Source organism: Hyperolius riggenbachi, chromosome 2 (genome assembly GCF_040937935.1).
Source record: "Hyperolius riggenbachi isolate aHypRig1 chromosome 2, aHypRig1.pri, whole genome shotgun sequence".
NCBI lineage: Eukaryota > Metazoa > Chordata > Amphibia > Anura > Hyperoliidae > Hyperolius > Hyperolius riggenbachi.
The window spans coordinates 458485716-458508154 of record NC_090647.1 but is presented as its reverse complement, the minus strand read 5'-3'; the positions used below and the strand labels follow the sequence as shown (position 1 = coordinate 458508154).

The 22439-nt window shown below is 42.5% G+C and overlaps 1 protein-coding gene across 1 annotated transcript in view; it reads left to right on the top strand.

Annotated features, from left to right (window-relative positions):
* SMTNL2 (smoothelin like 2) overlaps positions 1–22439 on the top strand; it is a 163285-nt gene that overhangs the window by 93493 nt on the left and 47353 nt on the right. The window contains exons 2-5 of the mRNA XM_068270102.1: positions 492–579; positions 6756–6965; positions 16347–16406; positions 18918–18987. Of these exons, the coding sequence (XP_068126203.1) occupies positions 492–579; positions 6756–6965; positions 16347–16406; positions 18918–18987 (428 nt within the window). The remainder of the gene's footprint in view (positions 1–491; positions 580–6755; positions 6966–16346; positions 16407–18917; positions 18988–22439) is intronic.

Sequence of the window (22439 nt, the reverse complement as noted above, 5' to 3'; positions counted from 1 at the left end):
AAAAAAAATGGCATATTAAAAATCAGAGACATTAATCGCCTAAAACCACACCTACACATATACAATAAAGATTAGCATATACTAGAAATAAGCATTACTCTGTGTCGCCATTGGTTTTGTTCAGTTAAAGAAATACCCTTCTGAGGCAGCAGTCTTCTTTAAGGTGGAGCCTATATATATTATGAACTTGAAACTGATGTGCACATGAAGTGATCCTAAATATACTATGGTTTGTATAGTCAGTTCAAAGGAGCATAACTGAAGATAAGTGGAAAACAAATTAGCATCGGTAGTATTATCGTAATCCCTTTACTCTGCACTGTAGGCCAAGTGAAATCTTGTAGGCTTGTGACCAGAGTGAAAATTGTGTATCTACTACTAAGCTTTTAAGATGTGACTATTATTTGAGTTGACATAATCTGTACCCTCATGCCTTCAATGTGATTGCTAATCTGCAGCCTGACGTTATGTTTGGTTCATTTCTTTGGCAGAGCGTCGTGCCAGAGGCACACAATGCTGTGGATGCTCCAAAAGCAGCTTGCAGTCCAGTTGTGGAAAATGGACACCAACCCATGCCTGGTATGTAAAGAATAAACACACGAGTATCTTTCACCACAGGACAACGCAATGACAGTGTTACAGACTTGCTTTTTCAGTAGGAGGAGGCATCACTTTAGCTAACAAATAGAAGTCCTCTAAAAATAAGACTTAAAATTCACTTTGGTAAAGCAATAAAATTAGCATATGTATAGTTTTTTGAAAGCTATTAAAATTGCTTTAACCACCTAAGGACTGCAGTCTTAAAACCCTTTATGCCGGGCATACACTGTGCATTTATGCGCCGGAATCGAGCCGCTGGCTCGATGCCGGCGCGTCCCCGCTCGTCCGCACGGGCGCGTGGATCGATTCCCGCTTGTCCGCGTGGATCGATTCCCGCTCGTCCGCGTGGATCGATTCCCGCTCGTCCCCGCGGGTGCTTATCTGCCGCTCGTTTTTTTTCTATCGTCTACCCGCAGAATCGATCCACCGCGGCTCGATTGATAAGGAGAAACGAACCATGTATGCCCAGCATTAAGGACCAGACACTTTTTTTTTTCCATTCAGACCACTGCAGCTTTAACGGTTTATTGCTCGGTCATACAACCTACTATCTAAATGAATTTTACCTCCTTTTCTTGTCACTAATACAGCTTTCTTTTGGTGCTATATGATTGCTGCTGTGATTTTTTTAGTTTTTATTATATTCATCAAAAAAGACATGAATTTTGTAAAAAAAAAATAATTTTTTTATCTTTCTGTGCTGACATTTTTAAAATAAAGTAACACTTCTATATACATTTTTGTCCAAATTTATTGTGCTACGTCTTTGATTAAAAAAAAATCCAATAAGTGTATATTTATTGGTTTGGGTGAAAGTTATAGCGTTTACAAACTAAGGCGCAAAAAGTGAATTTTCCCATTTTGAAGCATCTCTGACTTTTCTGAGCACCTGTCATGTTTCATGAGGTGCTAGAATTCCAAGATAGTATAAATACTCCCCAAATGACCCCATTTTGGAAAGAAGACATCCCAAAGTATTCACTAAGAGGCATGGTGAGTTTATAGAAGATTTTATTTTTTGTCACAAGTTAGCGAAAAATGACACTTTGTAACAAAAAATAAAAATAAAAAAAGTTTCCATTTCTTCTTGTGACAAAAAAATCTGCCACGAACTCACCATCCCCCTCTCTGAATACTTTGGAGTGTCTACTTTCCAAAATGGGGTCATTTGTGGGGTGTGTTTACTGTCCTGACATTTTGGGGGTGCTAAATTGTAAGCACCCCTGTAAAGCCTAAAGGTGCTCATAGGACTCTGGGCCCCTTAGCGCACCTAGGCTGCAATAAAGTGTCACACATGTGGTATCGCCGTACTCAGGAGAAATAGTATAATGTGGTTTGGGAGTATTTTTACACATACCCATGCTGGGTGGGAGAAATATCTCTGTAAATGAAATTTTTTTTGATTTTACACACAATTGACCATTTACAGAGATATTTCTTCCACCCAGCATGGGTATGTGTAAAAATACACCCCAAAACACATTATACTACTTCTCCTGAGTACGGCGATACCACGATAAGGGGCCCAAAGTCCTATGAGTACTAAAGGCTTTACAGGGGTGCTTTTAGGATTTTACAGGTCATTTTGAGGCATTTGGTTTCTAGACTACTCCTCACGGTTTAGGGCCCCTAAAATGCCAGGGCAGTTTAGGAACCCCACAAGTGACCCCATTTTAGAAAGACAACACCCCAAGGTATTCTGTTAAGAGTATGGTGAGTTCATAGAAGATTTTATTTTTTGTCACAAGTTAGCGGAAATTGATTTTTATTGTTTTTTTTTTTCCACAAAGTGTCATTTTCCACTAACTTGTGACAAAAAATAAAATCTTCTATGAACTCATCATACACCTAACGGAATACCTTGGGGTGTCTTCTTTCTAAAATGGGGTCACTTTTGTGGTTCCTATACTGCCCTGGCATTTTAGGGGCCCAAAACTGTGAGGAGTAGTCTGGAAACCAAATGCCTCAAAATGACTGTTCAGGGGTATAAGCATCTGCAAATTTTAATGACAGGTGGTCTGAGGCCGAATTTTGTGGAACTGGTCAAAAACAGGGTGGCCTCTTAGATGACAGGTTGTATTAGCACTGAAGTGCAGGAAGCACAGGATGTTCTCAAATCGTGACCTGGACATGGCAGCAGAGAACATGGGCATGTGATGTATTGGGTGCGTAGATCAATAAGACCGCAATACATTATTTTTGACTAGACCCATGTTAAGGAGAAGGACCGAAAAAATGTTACATTCGGAAACTTGGAGTGGTTTCCAAGGAAAAGGCTGAGCATGGTAGCGTCTTGGATTGGCGGTTGTGTATTGTGTGGCATAACGGTTGGTCTCAGCCACAATTAAGTCGTAGAGACCAGTAGTGATCAGAAAAAAAAATTCTGTAACTGAGGTGGGGCGGGTGAGGGTTTGGCCGGGTGATCAGAAGCCCGCAGGGGGCAGATTAGGGCCTGATCTGATGGATAGGAGTGCTAGGGTGTGACAGGAGGTGATTGATGGGTGTCTCAGGGGGTGATTAACCCTCCTGGCGGTCTATTAGAAACCACCAGGGGGCAGCGCAGCAGTGTTTTTGTAATTTTTTTTTTTTTTTTTAAATCATGTAGCGAGCCTAGGGCTCGCTACATGATAGCTGCTGTGCAGCGGCATCCCCCCGCCCGCTTCGATCGCCTCCGGCGATCTTTGATCAGGAAATCACGTTCAAAGAACGGGATTTCCTGAAAGGCTTCCCCCGTCGCCATGGCGACGGGGCGGGATGACGTCATCGACGTCGTGACGTCATTAGGAGTCCCGATCCACCCTTCAGCGCTGCCTGGCACTGATTTGCCAGGCAGCGCACGGGGTCTGGGGGGGGACGCGGCTAATCGGCGGGTAGCGGCGGCGATCGGAATGCACACGCAGCTAGCAAAGTGCTAGCTGCGTGTTGCAAAAAAAATGTATGCGAATCGGCCCAGCAGGGCCTGAGAAATCCTCCTGTGCGACATAGCCCGTGCTCAGCACAGGCTTACCGCCAGGGATGTTGAAGGGGAGAATAGATGCAATCAATGCACTGGCGAGGCGATCGGAAGGGGGTCTGAGGGGGATCTGAGGGTTTGGCCGAGTGATCAGGAGCCCACACGAGGCAAATTAGGGCCTGATCTGATGGGTAGGTGTGCTAGGGGGTGACAGGAGGTGATTGATGGGTGTCTCAGGGTGTGATTAGAGGGGGGAACAGATGCAAGCAATGCACTAGGGAGGGGATCAAGGGGGGTCTGAGGGCGATCTGAGGGTGTGGGCGAGTAATTGGGTGCCTGCAAGGGGCAGATTAGGGTCTGATCTGATGGGTAGTGGTGACAGGGGGTGATTGATGGGTAATTGATGGGTGATTAGAGGGGAGAACAGATCTAAACAATGCACTTGGGAGGTAATTTGATGGCGGGTCTGCGGGCTATCTGAGGGTGTAGGCGGGTGATCAGGTGCCCGCAAGGGGAAGGTTAGGGTCTGATCTGATGGGTGGCAGTGACAGGGGGTGATTGATGGGTGATTGACAGGTGATCAGTGTAGTTTAGGACCTGATCTAAAATACAGCATTGACAGATAGTGACAGGGGGTGATTGATGGGTGATTAGGGGGGTGATTAGGTGCAAACAGTGGTCTGAGGGGGTGATCGGGGGGGTGCTGTGGGCGATTAGGGGGCAGGGGGGCAGGATCAGTGTGCTTGGGCACTTACATACACAGCTGCCTCCTAGGAGGTAGGAGGCAGCCTGTATAATACTCTGTATACATTACAAAGTGTATTATACACTTTGTACGGGGAGATCGGGCTGTTTACAACCCGCCGGCACTGCTAAATGGCTGGCAGGTTGACGTTGCGGGTGGGCGGAGCCTAATGCCAGCGGATGCACGATCCCCGGCTAATTAGTCCCAAAGGTGCCGCCGCTGATTGGCGTTATGTGGTCCTGGGGGTGCCACTTTGCCTCCGCCTATTGGTAGTGGGCGGTCGACAAGTGGTTAATGACAAAAAAAAAACAAAACAAAAAAAAAGCTTAGTCTTTGCGATCTAAAGATAGAAACGTCAAGGTGCAGCAGGTCACTGACAGTTTCATCCGCACCACCTGACATCCCTTAGCTCCTCCTCCTCCTTACCTTACCTTTCCACAGTGGAGTGGGTCAGTTATCCTCCTTGTCATACACAACAAACAGCCCGGATTTCAATCAGTAACCAGGGTAACTTAGCAGAATCGCATGAGTTTTCCACGATGTTCTATGGGGAAAACTCTGGTAAGTGAGACCCTGGCCTTATGCTTTATTAGCCAAAATGTAGCTGACTACTCCGGCTAAAAAAACCCAAGGCGTTTTCCTTACGCTTGGTTCACACATATATCTGTACATTTCCGGTACAGTCCTGTCCTGTCAGTTTTGCATCAGTTTTACCTGACAGGATTAGAACTGTACATCTTTTATGTGTGAGTACACCCATAGAAAAGCCAGTTGTGTGTGGTCCAGTATTAGTCAAGGAGAGAATCCGAAGACATACAACATAAAGTTGTTTAGGTGATAGCATTAATGACTATACAAGATTTCTTGTGCAGTTAGTCAAAAAAGGTATCACCTATACAACTTTTGTTGTATGTCTTTGAACACCCATAGAAAACTAATACAAAACTGACAGGACTGGACCGGAAATGTACACCTTTTATGTGTGAAACAAGCCATAGAAAACGCATACAAAACTGATGGCAACTGAACTGTGTGAACCCAGCCTTACTGGTAAAAGTTAACCCGAGGTGAGCTGTATATGGAGGCTGCCATATTTATTTTATTTTAAACAATGCCAGTTGCCTGGCAGCCCAGCTGATCTATTTGGCTGCAGTATTGTCTAAAGTACACCAGAAACAAGGATACAGCTAATCTTGTCAGTTCTGACAATTATTGTCAGAAACACCTGATCTGCTGCATGCTTGTTCAGGGGTTATGGCTAAAAGTATTAGAGGCAGAGGATCAGCAGGACAGCCAGGCAACTGATATTGCTTAAAAGGAAATAAATATGGCAGCCTCCATATCACTCTCACCCCGGTTTCATGTTAAGGTCCAGGCCTTATTTGTTGTTAGAATGTTGCAGGGGTGGTAGATGCCTTCTGTGACCTGCATCTTGCTACTGCCCCTTTTTGTGGAGTAGACTGTGGATTGTTTTATTTCCTTCCATTCATAACAAAAGGTCAGTTACTATACCTACAGTATATATTTCCCTCCAGGGCATGAGGCCCCAAAACAATGAATGTTAGACACAAAATTATAAGGTGAAGAAAATATTGTTGCTAGCCATCTTTACAAAAGTGGTCAAGATAGCTAGCAACAATATTTTCTTCCCGTTATAATTTGATTTCCTTCCATGTCATGCCAGCCTTGAGTCATGTGATCCCCAGTGTAGCCACACCTCCTTAGTGATCAACAACCACTGCATGGCATGCACTGTCATTTACTATGGAGCAATGACTACAGCAACGATTATTGGCAGCCCCTGGAGTACAGAATGATGGTAGGAAGAGGGAATGCAATGATTTGGGCACCTGTTTTGTTTTTTTTAATTTGAGTTGCTTTTCTATGATTGCAAATATGAACAGTGGAAACCGAGGTAGAATTTGAATAAGTGATTGTACCTGAATCGGTCTATATAAATTGGATACTTACCTCAGTAGTAGGAAGCTTATGGATGGTCCAGAGGTCCTCCCCAGTTCTCCATTTCAGCACTGGGTCCCTCTGAACATATTCTACAAGCACTTGTTGCATGTTTTCCTTGCCACGCCCTGCACTTGTACGAGTGGATCGCTACTGGGCATGCACCAGTGTGGTCTGCACATGCCCAGTAGAACGAAGCCACTCATGCATAGCTTTATGCTCTGTGCACAAGCAACTTAGTTTTACTGGGCATGTGGGGACCTGAAGGGCAGTATGGATGTGCTTGTACACTGAGGACAGCAACACGGCCACTAAGAAGAGGTCCTGGCCTGCAGTGGTGGACTTGAGGAGGATCTGGGAAGCCTCTGGACCTTACAGAGGCTTCTCACTACATATTGCTAAAAAAAATAAATAAATAAAAAAAAGGTTCAAAATCATTACTCATGTTGTAAATGTTTAGTGTGACTTACCTGTTTGTTTTCGTTGTACACCTGACAGAAAAATCTAAAGTCGTGCAAGATTCACCGCCTGCTCCTGCACAAGAGCATTCCCCTACGGTGTCTGTCAGAATGCCACACATGCCTGTTACGGCGGTGACTAAAGTATGTGCTGAGAGTCCCCCCAACACAACCAATGGCAATGTCCGTCCGCAAGCTCCAGAGCTCAAGAGCCCTGTGGAGTTATCTTCAAAGCAAAGCGGCTCACAAGGTGAGGGAATGAGATGGTACTACTAATTTAGCAATAAAAACTTTTAGACTATGGTCTATTGGCTTTAGGATCTATTCTTTCAGCTTATTTGCTAAATGACCTTTACAATTTGGTGACATAATAGTTCCACTTCAAGATAAAGCGTGATCTCGCACATTTCTATACTGTCCTATTAGAAGACTGGATGCAAAAGTGCAGTTTTCCTTCATCATTTTTAACCACCATTCCAGCTAATATGTAGACTATTTGCCAATCCTGTAATTTCTGGAAACCAAACTGGTAGCTATGAGGCATTCAAAGCAGCCGTATTCACCTGGCAGCTCTCTTTAGATCGGACAAGTCCCAAAGTTTAGATAAAATGCCAGAACAGGCCCAGCTACTGGTAGATATGTTGATTTATTAACTTGCCATGCCATTCAAATTTTGCTCTTATAGAGCAATTTAGTTATAGCATTTACAAAGCTTTAACAATCTGTGTGTAATAAGTCTGATTCTCTCTGGGAAAATGTACCGGTATGTATTTATGGACCCGGAAGACGCATTCATAATAGGAATTTTATTAACTTTTTTTCCTAAATGGTTTTCCAATGAACTTTCTTTTTGAGTGATAGGTTTAGATCCAGTTAATCCTCTTGTCACTTACTTGTTAACTTTTTTTTAAGCGTGCTTATGGAGGAGAAAACCTTTTAAAGGACCTTTTTGTCACAAAAATTTGTGAAATTTAAAACGCATCTATCACATGCATCTAAGAAATATAGCAAAATGCATTATACATTGCTTTTCCCTTATGCTGCTGTGACTTTACAGTCAGTAGCAAACATCTGGCAGGTCAGACAGGTTTTAACTAGTCCATCCTTACATGGGGGATTCTCAGTATTTCATTTATTCTTTTTAAAAGCACTCAATGGGAAGAACTATATAAAGATGCCATCCAGCCACCATAATCGTTTGCACGCTGTTTTGGGAGTTGGATTGCGCAACTGCCGTTCAGTAAGTGTATTTAAAAATACAGAAACCATGAGAATCCCCCATGAGGAGATGGACAAGCTCAAAACCTGTCAGATCTGTCAGATTTTTACAGCAACATGGGGAAAAAATGTATAGTGCATTTTATTCAGGAACAAATGTACATTTTATGTGTATACATACACATGTACTGTAGTTTAGCCACTTCATTCCATTGTCTGAAGGGTTAAAATGCACACACCTACACTTTGGCAGAATATCCTTTTATATAAAAGTCCTATTTGCACTAAAGGTGTACAAAACAAATAGGATGCTTATAAATGTCCATTTTGTGGGAAGTGGTTAAATTTTACAATTTTTGCGATACTGGTCCTTTAAACTTCATAAAGATGCAATAAAGTAGTGCACCTGAGGCAAACAATAGTTCCACATTTAGACTTACCTGGGGCTTCCTTCAGCCCCCCTGGTGGACCGTGGGCTCCCCTGCTGCCCTCCCAGACAGCCCCCATCGTCCGGTGGCTGGCCCAGTCTCTTCGCTCCAGTTGGCTCAGTCAAGCTGTACCACGCATGTATGGCCTGGCTGTGCACGCCCCCATCACATGTGCAATACAGCATGACTTAGCCAACTGGAGCAATGAAACTAGGCCCGACTAGCGGACAATCGGGCGGCCCAGGAGGATGGCAAAGGAGCCCACAGTCCACAGGGGGCTGAAGGAAGCCCCAGATAAGTATAAATGCGGTCCTATTGTTTGTCTCAGGTGCACTTTAAACATGCTTTATAATGTAAAATGGTTTGTTTACCTCTTTTCTTTTTAGTTTTTTTTTTTTATAAAAAAAACACCAAAATAAATGTTAGTATTTACTGTGATAAAGATAACAAATCTAAAATAATCTAAAATAAAAAAGATTCCCTTTCTAAAATATTACGTTTCAAGGGCCGCCTTCAGTTGCATACATGTCTGTAACTTGCCTCTTTTGGCATCAGTACTCTAGTCTGAACTGGCCAGTAGTGATGATGTCATTGGTTTGCAGACAGCATGGAGGTTTGGGGCAGAAGCCTCTGTACAGTGTAGGTGTGCAAATTGTAAGGACATCCCTCAGGATTTGGAACATAACCAAATACTTTACAGGCACCTTATGAGACCTCCACTTAAACAGTGTGGTTGATAACTCTGACAGCTCTCTTTACGCTGAAAGCTGTTGAAAAACAGCACTATTGTTGTCATTTTTTTTTTTTAAAGGTGAACATACATCTTTCTCAGACTTTTTCCTGTATACATGCCAGAAATGACAAGCTGATATAACGTTTGTCACGAATGCTTTGTGTCTGTTGGTGAGCACTGCGTAATGTACTGTTCAGCTTCATGTTGACAATGTGTAATTCGTTCAATTTATGAGGAGAAGGTTTGGCCACACTTAATACAAATCACATGTGTTTTTTTTTCCTCTCCACTCCACAAATTTGTTTTATTTCAGTCTTAAGATTTAAAGCCTAAAATGTTAGCAAATCTCTAAAAGCACCTCATTGCAGCCTAGTTATGTGTCATCATGATTGTATATTTACATTTTCTGCAGTAATTAATACAGATTGAATAATTCTTTACTGTTCCTCAGAGGCGCTTAACGTGGCCACATACCATACAATTTTTTTTTAATTTTGATTCGATTTGAGCATTCTGATCCAATTTTACGATTGATCGGAAGTTTCAATCAAAACCTTCCAGGTACCACACACTTATTTTTGATATTGCCTCAATTTCGGGATAAAAGATCGTAAACTTGGTTAGAAAAATCAAGATAAAAATGTACTGAATAGTTCCATACATTTTTTCTGGTTGAATACAATTTCAAAATCTATCATACACCATACAATTCTTGATAAAATTGGTCTGACTTTTCCAACCTATCGGATCAAAAAAATTTTTTAAAAAAGGGGAAATTCGAATTTCTAGATCGAAATAGGAAATGTTCATTAAACCACAATTTATTACCAACTCTGAACATTCCTATTTGGCAGTGGGTGTTTTTTAATTTTTATTTTTTTTTTGCTTAGTTTAACCACTTGATGACTGCAGTGTTAAACCCCCCTAAAGACCAGGCACTTTTTTCTGCACTGGGCTGTGCAGGCTTTTCAGCCTCCTGCACAGCCCAGCTAAGGAGCATGGCGATCGGACTCTCCTCCTATTTTTGTCCCTAAGGGGACATGCTGCCGGAGGGGTCCGATCGCCGAGGTCACTTTTATTTTTTTATCAGCCTCAAGCTTGCGTTTCCTACAGACTTTATGAATGTGGAGTTAGGTGAGCTTTTACCTCTTTTTTTTTTTTTTTTCTCACAGTTGGGAATGAATGTGTGGATAGTAAATATTGTGACAATTGTAATCTTTATAGTTTTTTACAGATTCTGTTGTTGGAAACAATGTTTCTTTCAATTCTGTGTTTTTTTTTTAAACTTGCTTACAGTGTAAATAACATAGTTCAGAGTTTGGCCTTGAGCAGCATGGGAATGGGCTGATAATTAAAGGAAGAGATACTAGAATGTCATAATATTGTGTATTTTCTGTATTTTTGTGATTATGCATAAACAAAAGGCCGGTCAGCAGTAAGGGCTGGTGCACACCAAGAGCGCTTCTAAGCGCTTTTAAAAACACTAGCCAAGCTCTTTTCAAAGTGCTAATGTATGGGATGGACAAGTAAGGGAGAAAAGAAAGAACGCTCTGAGATCCTCACGAATGGTATCATGCAGTCCTATCCAGGACAGGTCTCACCTTTTTAGAAAGTGGCTGTAACATGTAGCAGCTGAGTTGCGTGTGTCCCTCTTTCAAACAGCTGGGGTCAAGCTTCCGAACCTCCTCGAGTGCCCACGTGGTCCTCTGACGTAGTCGCAAAGTGGCGTATGGAGCGGTGGTGTGCGTCAGAGCTTGCTCTCACTGATAGCCTATACCAGTGAAGCAGTGGAGCGGTGTCTGGCTAGCACTTCGTCGCTATGTAGCTGGATACAAAAAGCCGCTTCTTGGCAACACGGCGAACTATAGTAAATTGATACAAGTCACCGGGGACTGTATAAAGGAAGCAGGAATTTATTAAAATAGACAACGCGTTTCACGGATGTCCGTCCTCCATTTTATCAAGTCAATATTGACTTGATAAAATGGAAGGCGGACCTCCATGAAACGCGTTGCCTGTTTTAATAAATTCCCCTTCTTTTATATAATAAAATAATTGCTACACCAAAGCGCTCCAAAAATCACTAGGCATAACTAGAAAATCGCTAGGTACATGCCTGAAATAGCTTAGAAAATGTACTTCTTCAAAACGCGTTTGCGATTACACTAGCGCTTTTAGGTGTGCACCAGTCCTCACTGGGATAGAAGCTTTTGCTAATAATCCGCAGACCTTTATTGTCTCATGGATGTCTCTGCTGTAGTTGGGGTGATTTTCTGTTTGTTAGAAGTAATTAGATTCTCCATGGTATGGGATGTGAGCAGACACAGGTATCTATTCTGTTTATTGCCCCTAAATAATTCTGTTTATTGTCCCTTTAAAACATATCAATGGAAATTAGTACACGGCAAAGAAATTGAACAGCGCTACTTGAAAACAGATAAGTGCCTACCTGCAAGAGAGTGCAAGCCCCACTTGTGGGATAAAATACACACCTAGCATACACATAACCTGTCTACCACTGGAGGATGTTGGTTTCCTGTAACAGCTTGCATGCACCTTGTTAAGTACGTTAAGGTGCGTTTGCAGTTTCTGGGGGGGGGGGGGGGGGGCTCAGCGCACCTCTGATTGTAGGCCATTTGGAAGCGGCCTGGTGATGCGCTGATCCACCTTTTGTGCAATATATCAGTGGAAATGACAAGCAACTGCATGCCAGTAAAACAGCAGTGTGTCAATCGTACGACCTGACAGCCGTACCACAGATTTTGCTTCTTGTACAAGCATGCTACCTGGCTACATGCTAAGAAACAAGCTCTACTCTGTGGAGAGGGGAAGAGTGGGTGTAAGAGAGCTGCCGGCAACATCGGTGGAAAATGGCTTCCAGCACAGTTTTCCTGCATGCTAAACTGCTAAGGTGGCATTAGGGGACTCTTGTACACACTTTAAAAAGGCATGATTATTTCAGGTGACCTAAGTTGGACATGTGTACAGGATTCAAAGCCATGAATTACTACAGTAAGGTCAGAATGCATTACCTGAGAATCTGAAATAAGGAGTCACTCAGCTAAGGTTCATAAAGGTCCATGCACATGCCCAACAAAAGTCATGGAAAACAGGCAACGTCTCGGAAAACGACTAGACCAGCAATTTAATTGAAAAGACTTGTTGTTTCAACACACTGATATTGAGAACAACAAATTATTGAAATCTTGCACACGCAACTGGTATCAACACTATGCACAACATGTCCACATTCAGTAGAACAAAGTCGTTTAAAGGATATTGTACACGTGGCCGATTGCGCGATATCTACCCAACAGTCATCCACCGGATGGATTGGCAAAATGCCTGATGTCGATCGTGCGTAGTCAGTCATTGGCTACATTTTTGCAGATGATTGTTGTCCATGGCAAAATCTGCAGTCGGTTGGATGTTTCAAACAACTTTAGTTTCGTGTGTGTATGAAGCTTAATGTGATTTCTCTTTTGGTCCTAATGCACACACAAAAATAGTTGAACAGTCATGGTGCATTGCAGGGGTCAAACCACAGACCCGATTGCTACAAGAGTGCTCACCAGTTAGCCAGTATTATTTTAAAGGTTTATCATTTACAGTTGTGTTAAATTATTCAACCCCCACTGAAATTAAGTGTTTTGGCCAGTTTGACATTGATTTTGATCATTTCAGTCATCTTATTTACAATTAAATCTAAGAGGCACTTGTAAGTCAGACAAATATAACATAACATTTATAATGAAATAACCACAAATGTATTTTCTGTGCTCACATCCTTATCAGTTTTATTCAACTCCCAAGTGACATTCATTCTTAGTACTTTGTACAACATCCTTTTCCAGTTATAACAGCTTTTAAACGTGAAGCATAGCTTGACACAAGTGTCTTGCAGTGATCTACGGGTATCTTAGCCCATTCTTCATGGGCAAAAGCCTCCAGTACAGTCACATTCTTAGGCTTGCGTGCTGCAACTGCTTTCTTTAAGTCCCACCAGAGGTTTTCAATCGGATTTAAGTCTGGTGGCTGCGATGGCCACTCCAAAATGTTCCAGCCTTTAATCTGCAACCATGCTGTAGTGGACTTGGAGGTATGCTTGGGATCATTGTCCTGTTGAAAGGTCCAACGTCTCCCATGCCTCAGGTTTGTGACAGGCTGCATCACATTTTCATCCAATATCTCCTGGTACTGAAGAGAATTCATGGTACCTGGCTTGCACACGCTGACGCTTCCCTGTACCTGCAGAAGCAAAACAGCCCCAAAGCATGATTGACCCCCGTCATGCTTCGTTAGGCAAGGTGTTCTTTTCTTCATAGGCCTTGTTCTTCCTCCTCCAAACATAGCGTTGCTCCATGGGCCCAAATCGTTCTAATTTTGTTTTATCAGTCCACAGAACACTATTCCAAAATTTTTGTGGTTTGTCCACATGACTTATGGCATACTGCAGTCTACTCTTCTTATTCTTTGGAGACAGCAAGGGGGTGCGTCTGTTAGTTCTGGCATAGAGGCCTTCTGTACGCAGTGTGCGCCTTATTGTCTGAGCTGAAACGTCAGTACCCGCATTTGACAAGTCTTTTTTTCAGTTCCTCAGCAGTTACATGGGGACTTTTCTCCACTTTGCGCTTAAAGAGAATCTGTATTGTTAAAATCGCACAAAAGTAAACATACCAGTGCGTTAGGGGACATCTCCTATTACCCTCTGTCACAATTTCACCGCTCCTCGCCGCATTAAAAGTGGTTAAAAACCGTTTTAAAAAGTTTGTTTATAAACAAACAAAATGGCCACCAAAACAGGAAGTAGATTGATGTACAGTATGTCCACACATAGAAAATACATCCATACACAAGCAGGCTGTATACAGCATTCCTTTTGAATCTCAAAAGAGCATTTGTGTGTTTCTTTCCCCCTGCAGCTATCTTCCACTGAAGTGTCAGGCTATTTCTTCCTGCAGAGTGCAGACAGCTGTGCCTGTATGTAATTCCTCATTATGTGAAAGCCCAGCCAGCTCAGAGGAGGATTTATCCAGCTTGTAAAAGATAATAGCTTTTGGAACTTGTAGGATGATAAAAAACAGGATGCAATTTTTGTTACGGAGTCTCTTTAAGGTAGCGCACAGCAGTCAAAGTCAGCATCTTCTTTCTGCCATGACCAGGTAGCATTTCAACAGTGCCCTTTGCCTTGAATTTGCGAATGATGCTTCCTATGGTGTCTCTTGGTATGTTTAACATTTTTGCAATCTTCTTATAGCCATTGCCCTTCCTGTGAAGAGAAATCACCTCTTCTCTTGTCTTCCTGGACCATTCTCTTGACTTCACCATGTTTGTAAACACACCAGTAAATGTCTAGAAGGAGCTGAGTATCAAAGTCATTTTAAATCTGCCTAATTGGTGCTTATTATGCTTGATTGCTGGTCGTTAACATCCACAGGTGTTTTCAATACCTGATTGAAAACACTTGAATGAACCTCTGTTCTTAAGAGTGGTAAGGGGCCTACACACCTACCGATTTTCCCGCCGATATACAGGCGTTTCGATCACAGTGATCGAAACTGCTGTGAAATCGCAGCGCATACCGCTGACAGAACGATCGATTTGCGTCCGAAATCGATTATTCCCGTCGACCCATCCGTGCGGAAGATTTTTCTCGGCCGCCGGCAGGTCGGGTGTGAGTCGTTAGCTGCGTTCGAATGCCAGACGACCGACGCAATACAGCGGTAATACATTACCTGCTCCAGCCGGCATGAGTCCCCTGGTCTTCTTCTCCGCCTCGGGCTCCAGACCGTTTCTTCTCCGCTTCGGGCTCCACAGCTACACAGAACTTCCTGTCCCGGCAGGAAGTTTAAACAGTAGAGCACCCTCTACTGTTCAAACTTCCCCTGGATAGGAAGTTCAGTAGCCGGAGCGGAGAAGAAGAAAGCGGGGACTTGCGCCAGCCGGAACAGGTAATGTATGCGGTTTGGCAGCTCCACAGATTGTGATCGGTTGCAGGCTTAAATCGATTCACAATCTGTTTGCAGTAAAGGTGGCCATACGATCCCTCACTGATCAGATTCGATCAGAGAGGGATCTATCTGTTGGTCGAATCTGATGGCAAATCGACCAGTGTATGGCCACCTTTAGTCTTAAAGAGGTTGAATCATTTTGTCAATGAAGAAATCACAAAAAAACATTTAATACTGTATTACAAAAACAATTGATGTCATTTTAGTAGCATTTGGTTCTTTAAAAAGTCCTTGTAAGATTTCATTCTGAACACAATTTCTAATGTACACTAATTTCCCTAAAACCCTTTACAGCATTGGGGGTTGAATAATTTTGAACACAACTGTAGTTAGGAATCCGGATGCCACAGAAAAGCTGTCTTGATGCATGCTCTGTTGATTCACACTGATGTACTTTATCTGCGAGTGAAGTGGAATAGGTGGCATTTATGCAGTGAGTTATGCCCGATTGGTGGACTATACTGCAGTGTTTGGATGTTTCCTCCAGCTTTCAGTGAAGAATGTAGGAGCTTCAGATTTCCATTAAAGCGGGACTGTCAGCCATTTACCCACTGCTCTGTATTTATCATGCAGTCTTCAACCTGACCCTGCATTGCAAGAATTCCAGTATAATCGTACATGTTTCTGTTGTAATAAATCTTATCACAGTCAGCCTAGCTCTATTTGGTACATTGCAGAGGAGAGGGAAGCTTGTTATCTCCCATCCCACATTCCTGCTCCTCAATGATTGGCTGAGGGCAGGTGACTGTGACACAAGGCTGAAAAGGGAAATACACCTCACCCCTCTGCAGAAGCTGCAGAAATACAATCTATGCTCATGTGTGTTTACAAAGCAAACTAGATATGACAGTGCAGTTTCTTGGAGAAGAAAAAAAGTAAGGGAGGACATGACATCAGGATTGGCTTCAGTCAGAGGCAGTGAGGATGGAAAATGCCTGAAACAGATTTCGCAGTATTTACTGTATAAAATTCACTGAAAACAAAACGTGGACAGTACAATAAATGTTATGTAAATAGAACAAGTATTTAATTTTAATATGTTTTTTTCCTGGGATACGATGGCTGTTCCTGCTGCCTTAAATTGCCTCCACTCTGCACTGGTACAGTCTTGCACAGTGTAGAGTCTGTTGAACGAGGCGCGGAATGGATGACATCACTGTGAATACATGCTGATGACCTGGCTAATTTATAAATGAATTATCTAAACACTTGTATCTCTTTCTGCTTTGTGTAACTTGTAGGTGCTGTCAGGACATGGAACGCCAGCATTGTCAGGACAATGGGTGTATCCTCCAGCTCTGGTGAGAATCTTCTCATGTTTGCTAGTAATGCTCTTAGCGCCACAAGGCAGGGGATTATCTGATGACATGTGAATATAACCATTAAACATATAAACTATTGGTGATACATTTTACGTTAATGCTTAGTAGGCATCGCCACTCCAGCACTTAATCCCGGTAAAGTGAAATTTGTATATATGGAGTTGTCATTCAACAGTTTTCTCCTCTTTCAGCGATAGACTATGGCTTGATTTAATGTGTAATGGCAGCATAGTGCATTAGGTGCTGATGAATGCCAGAAGCCATCACTGACAGCCTCCATTACTTAAAATTAAAAAAAAAAAAAAAAAAAAGTATATTACACACCTGTGGGGATATTGCACATCTCGAGGCGTTATTGTACTATTCAGAACAGTAATCCATGACTTGTATTCATAAAGCTGGTCTATATAATAATGCACTTAACAGCCTTCATGAATGTCTGGAAGTTTTTATAGTGGAATTCCATCAAGCATTAAACAAAATGATCCCCCGATTTTTTTAGTTAGCAGTTCGTTTTAAAACTGTCTTTATTTTTCATTGCTTATAATCTCCATCAAAAGATCGCTTAATTCTTGAGTGGCTTAGAGCTTGGCAAATCCATCACTTTCTGCTGAAACTCGCCAAGCCAGGTAAATCAGTCCAACCAACCCACTTTGAGAGCACTTGCCAAAATGATCCCATGGATCATAGGTCCCTCTTTCTTATATTCCGTATTTAATAGTCCACCGCCCAACTTCACTCACCCTTACCATAAAGCTACACTCCCAATGCCTGGAAACCCTTTCTAAAGGCAGTATGCAGCCAGCCAACATGGAGGTATCTGTTACTACACCGTGTCTACGTACTTCCATACCGACTAAATAAAATTGATAGCACTAAGGTTCCAGATCCGTGCTTCAGAGGGTGCAGGGTTCCGGGAACCATCTGTCCTATATGGTTTTTGTGCCTAAAGGTCACACACCTCTGGAACAAAATTGAGTCCCTTACGAACTCAATTCTTCATCGCCACATTACACTTGATCCTCAGATCCTGTTATTAGGCCTGAAATAGGACTCTATCCCACATGCCCAACACAAATTAATCCAGTTCATAGTTACAGCTGTTAAGACCCACATAGTGACCAAGTGGTACTCTCCATATCTTTCTTACTGTAAAGTAATAGACAGAATGAATGGTACAATAGTATGTGAACAATTCATCGCTATCCTAAATGACAGGACCTCGCACTTCCAGAAAGTATAAGACCTCTGGATGTCTCACACTCTAGAGCAGTGTTCCCCAACCCTGTCCTCAAGGCCCACCAACAGTGCATGTTTTGTGGAAATCCTCAAAGGTGGTTAATCGACTCTGCTGAGACACTAATTACCTCACCTGTGAATGTTTGTGGTTTTCTACAAAACATGTACTGTTGGTGGGCCTTGAGGACAGGGTTGGGGAACTCTGCTCTAGAGGCACTCAACCACAGGTTGAATGTAGACTGTTGTTCCCACACTGTTCTGCATAACAATCAAAAGCATAATAAGGGGTACACTGGGGTTTCGGACCAACAGCTTTTATAACACTTACCTATACAGTCTTGGCTTGTTTTCAACTTAACCTCATGTGATGAATGTCTCTGATTAAAGATTTTATTTCTCTTTATAAGAAATTATTCTGCACACATTGTGTTACCTTTTTATACTGTCTTCTATATATTATCTGTTTGATATGTTAAGACCATGTTAGGGCTCCAATGTTATATGATTGTTGATACCAGAAAACTTGGCACTATGTGCCCAATAAAAGATTTTTGAAACTAAAAGATCACTTAATTATGTTATATTTAACATCAAACACTTAGTGTGCCTCGGCTTCAGTTTAAATGACCTTCCAGAAGTTGTTCCTGTACCTCTAGCAGAAAAAACTTCTCCCGCCCCGTGGGCGGGTCTGACGACCCCTCATTTGCAGGAATCAGGCGTGTGTACACGCCTTAAAATTTAAGTACTTACTCTTTGGTACATAAATGAATTGAAAGCATTCATTGTGTGTAAAAATGATTACTTTCAATGCAGAGAGCAGTACACGATTGTACGGCTCTGCTAAAAAGCAAATGTAATCATTGCCGGCCAGAACCTCTCTGCCTAGTCTCTTCACTTTGCTCCCCCTGCCTCTTCTGCTGAATTGACTTGATGTGTCTATTCAGCAGTGGTGAAGGAGGAGCAGAGTGAAGAGACCAGGCAGAGAGCTTCCCCTACCCAGAAAAGATTATGTTTGTCAATTATCAGAGCAGAGCTTGAGTTGCTCTCTGCATTGAAAGGAACGTTTTTTTACACACAGGGAATGCTTTCAAATATTAGAAAACTTTCTAGTTTAGAAAATCTAATCCTACTTTAATCTCACTCTGTCTTTCTGTTTTTCTTGCTCTAGAAGAAATCTGGTTGCTGTTAAAGTCTAGGACAACACACCTCACAGCGTAAAATATTTACCTGATCTATTTTTCATTTCTGCAGAAAAAAGCATCTCTTCTTCGAAAACTACACAAAGTTACAATGTTACAAACTCCTCAGTTATCAGCGAAAGGTAAGTCCTTTTCACTGCTATTGTAGCTCCTTTCCTCTTAAACCTATCAACGTCCATTATGCATGCCTGTAATAACAAACTCATTTCTGAATATCCACGATGGGCACTTCATTTTAATCTTTCACATATAATGGTTGAATATTATACCCAAAGTCCACACAAGGATGGAGCACACCACTGCAATGTAAAGGTCAATACACATGCATGCCTGAGGGGGCTGTTAACGTCCGCCTCGGTCCATTATCAGGCATGTGTACTGCAGCCTGCTACCGCCAATCTGGAAGCAATTCACCCAGCGACCCAGTTCCCCCACCGATACCTATGTTCGTGTCGTACCCCCACTTGCCAGGTGACGTCACACACGCGTGGCTCATCCCGCCATCGTCCCCTTGCCCCCTTGCATAGCAACACAGTGCGTCGTCTGGTACACAGCTGATACACATGTGTGCTACTCGACCCAATGTCGCCCAATATGATCAGGTCCTGATCCCCAGCAGGCGTGTATGCACCTCAAAGCATTGGAAAGATAGTCCTTCTTGCCTCATTTTGTTGCACAATTGTGTCCGTCGTTTGAAGGAGACACTATGGAAAGGCTCCAAGTGTGCATACCTGTTGCCTAGGCAATGTGCTTGGCATACAGTCCTGTGTGAACAGGCCCTAAACGTTGCACTTTATATGCCTAGTCTTTGTGACTCTGTATATACCGTAGTTGCAGGAGGACACATTAAAACCTCTTTTTTTTTATGAAAAAAGTCCAACTGTTTTTATTGATAAAGTTAAGGAAAACCTATAATTAGTCTTTGTAACTGTCTTGTATGGAGCCGGAAAGGAGGTGTCCTGCTGTTCATTGAATTCTCAGCATTTACTGCAATCCATGGAGGCCAGTAAAAGTAAATGGCTTCACGGACCAGTGGCGCTCAGTCAGCCAAGACTGGAAAAAACAAACTTTCTTCTGTACATCTAATAGCAAAGGTGTCTTTTATGGGAATTACTCCTGGGATGTTTTGAAAGAAAATTGAAATGATAGGAAAGAGAAAGTTTACAGCTTTACTAAGTAGATTTAGGGATTGTGAATTGTAAAATGTAAGGTTGCGAAGGTTCATTTTGCCAGATCTGTGGAGTCCATACATAATATTTTATGGCCTATGTCTGTCTCATCTGTAGTCTAGGTCCTTAAAGATGCCATTATTCTTCCTTACAACACAAAGGTGCTTGTCTGTTGATAGGCAGTTTGCACTTACCATGGCAACCATTCACCAATGAGATTTTGCCTGTGTAATTCAGGTTTCAAGACAGCCTAGACAGCTATATTCTATGGTGGACTGGCAATAAAATCTACCATATAAATTTAAAGGATACCAGTTTTTAAAAAAAACACCCAAAAAGAGTATATACTTACATCCAGAATGGTATCCACAGCTGGCTGTGGCTCTTTTTATCCACCATCCATCCCATTCCCATACTACAGTGATGGCTAACCTTGGCACTCCAGCTGTGGTGGAACTACAAGTCCCATGAGGCATTGCAATACTCTGACAGCTCTAAGCAAAACTCGGGGAGGCAGAAGCATGGGATGGGATTTGTAGTTTTGTCACAGCTGGAGTGCCAAAGTTAGCCATCACTGCCATACTAGATGCCAACCACCAAGTGGTCAGCTGGATAGTCTAGCATTTGCTTGAATAGTGCTGCGAGCCTGTGCCGCAATTAAGAAGCAACCAGGAACGTTGCCAGAGCAGCGACCAGGAGTCAACTGCGCATGTGAAAGTGCTAGGATATCCTACTATAGGACAGTTGGTGGATAAATAGACAAGACAAATAACATTTATATTGTGCTTTTCTCTTGGCGGACTCAAAGCCCTTGAGCTGCAGCCATTAGGACGCACTCAGTAGGCAGCAGCCCAGGACACCTTACTGAATAGTTGCTGCCTTACTAAACAGGAAGAGCTGAGATTTGAAACCAGGTCTGTGTCAGAGGCAGAGCCCTTAACTATTGCACTATCCAGCCACTAAATGGAGCCTTGCAGGGAGGGGGAAATGGAGAACACAGTCCAGGAGTGGATACGGTTTTGGCTGCAAGTATAAACTCTTTCTGGATATTTTTTTTTAATCTCTGATATGCTTTAAGTCAGGTGGATGAAAATGTTTGTTTTAAGCTACATAATGTGTTACCTATTTCTTGTATTTTTGTATGAGTATCACTGACATGTTACACTTCACTTTATAAAGAGCATAGAACTATTCAAGAGGGGGGGTTGGCGGGTGAAGTGACAGGACGTTTCACATTAGTCTCCTCTGCTTTGGATTTTTCTCCCAAAATACATTTGTCACTCTCCAACCTTGAAACAGCAGGGACTTACCAAGCTTTGCTTCTTGCGCAGTCTGGCGCTAGTACTCCCTGCCCCTGGATACAGCTACTCTGCTGTGTGCCCTCTTGCCTCCCCATTGTAACAAATGTATCATTATGACCTCAATTCACTAAGCAGTAGGCCTGAAAGATAAATCGAATTTAAATCGAAATCGTGATCACCAAGATCACAATTTCGGAATCGTCAAAGCGGCAATTATCGCGATCACATCATTTTCACATGGGGGAAGTTTAGACTAGTCTACTGATGGTTTTTAGTCTTCTGATGGTTTGGTCAGTTGCATCAAATGGGAATTCACCATTACCAAATGTTTTAGACCTGCTTTTAGATCTGGTCTAAAACATTTGGTAATTAGGTGGGTAAAGCAGGGGAAATGATCAAAAGATGAAATTCACAAACCAGTATGACTGACATTTTTCTCCTTTGATGAGCTCCCCTCTGCATACAATTTAAACTCCTGCATAATTCATTCAAAGGTTTCATCCTCACATCTAAAATACCTCACAGAAGTACTGTACCCACAGCAATCAGCTGGTCTAATCTCTGTCAGAAAAAGTGGGCGTGGTTACTCCTTGTTTGCCTTTGTGAATTGTGTAATTACTGAGGGTTAGACCAGATCTAAAAACGGGTCTAATACTGGATACACACTTTGCGTTCCCGCACTCGATGCGCCCGTCAATTCGCGTAGACTTGATTATTTCCAAACATTTCCGATCGCATTTCGATGATTGTTAGGTCGATTTACATGTAAAGTATGCCAAATCGACCTAACGATCCATCCAAACGCGAATCGGACATGTCGGAAATAATCAAGTTGACGCGAATTGATGGGCGCATCGAGTGCGGGAACGCGAAGTGTGTATCCAGCATTAAACATTACACCAAACCATCAGTAGACTAAAAACCATCTGTAGACTAGTCTAAACTGCTTAGTGAATTGAGGCTATTTGTGTCTGTACATCACTAGGCTCCCGAATTGTCACTCAAGAGATCGGGTTCCAATCCCTTTGGGCGACAAGCTGATGGTCTGAGTATGAAGGGCATAACCCACTCACCTCCACACACTGTAAGAGGGCATTGAGTGGG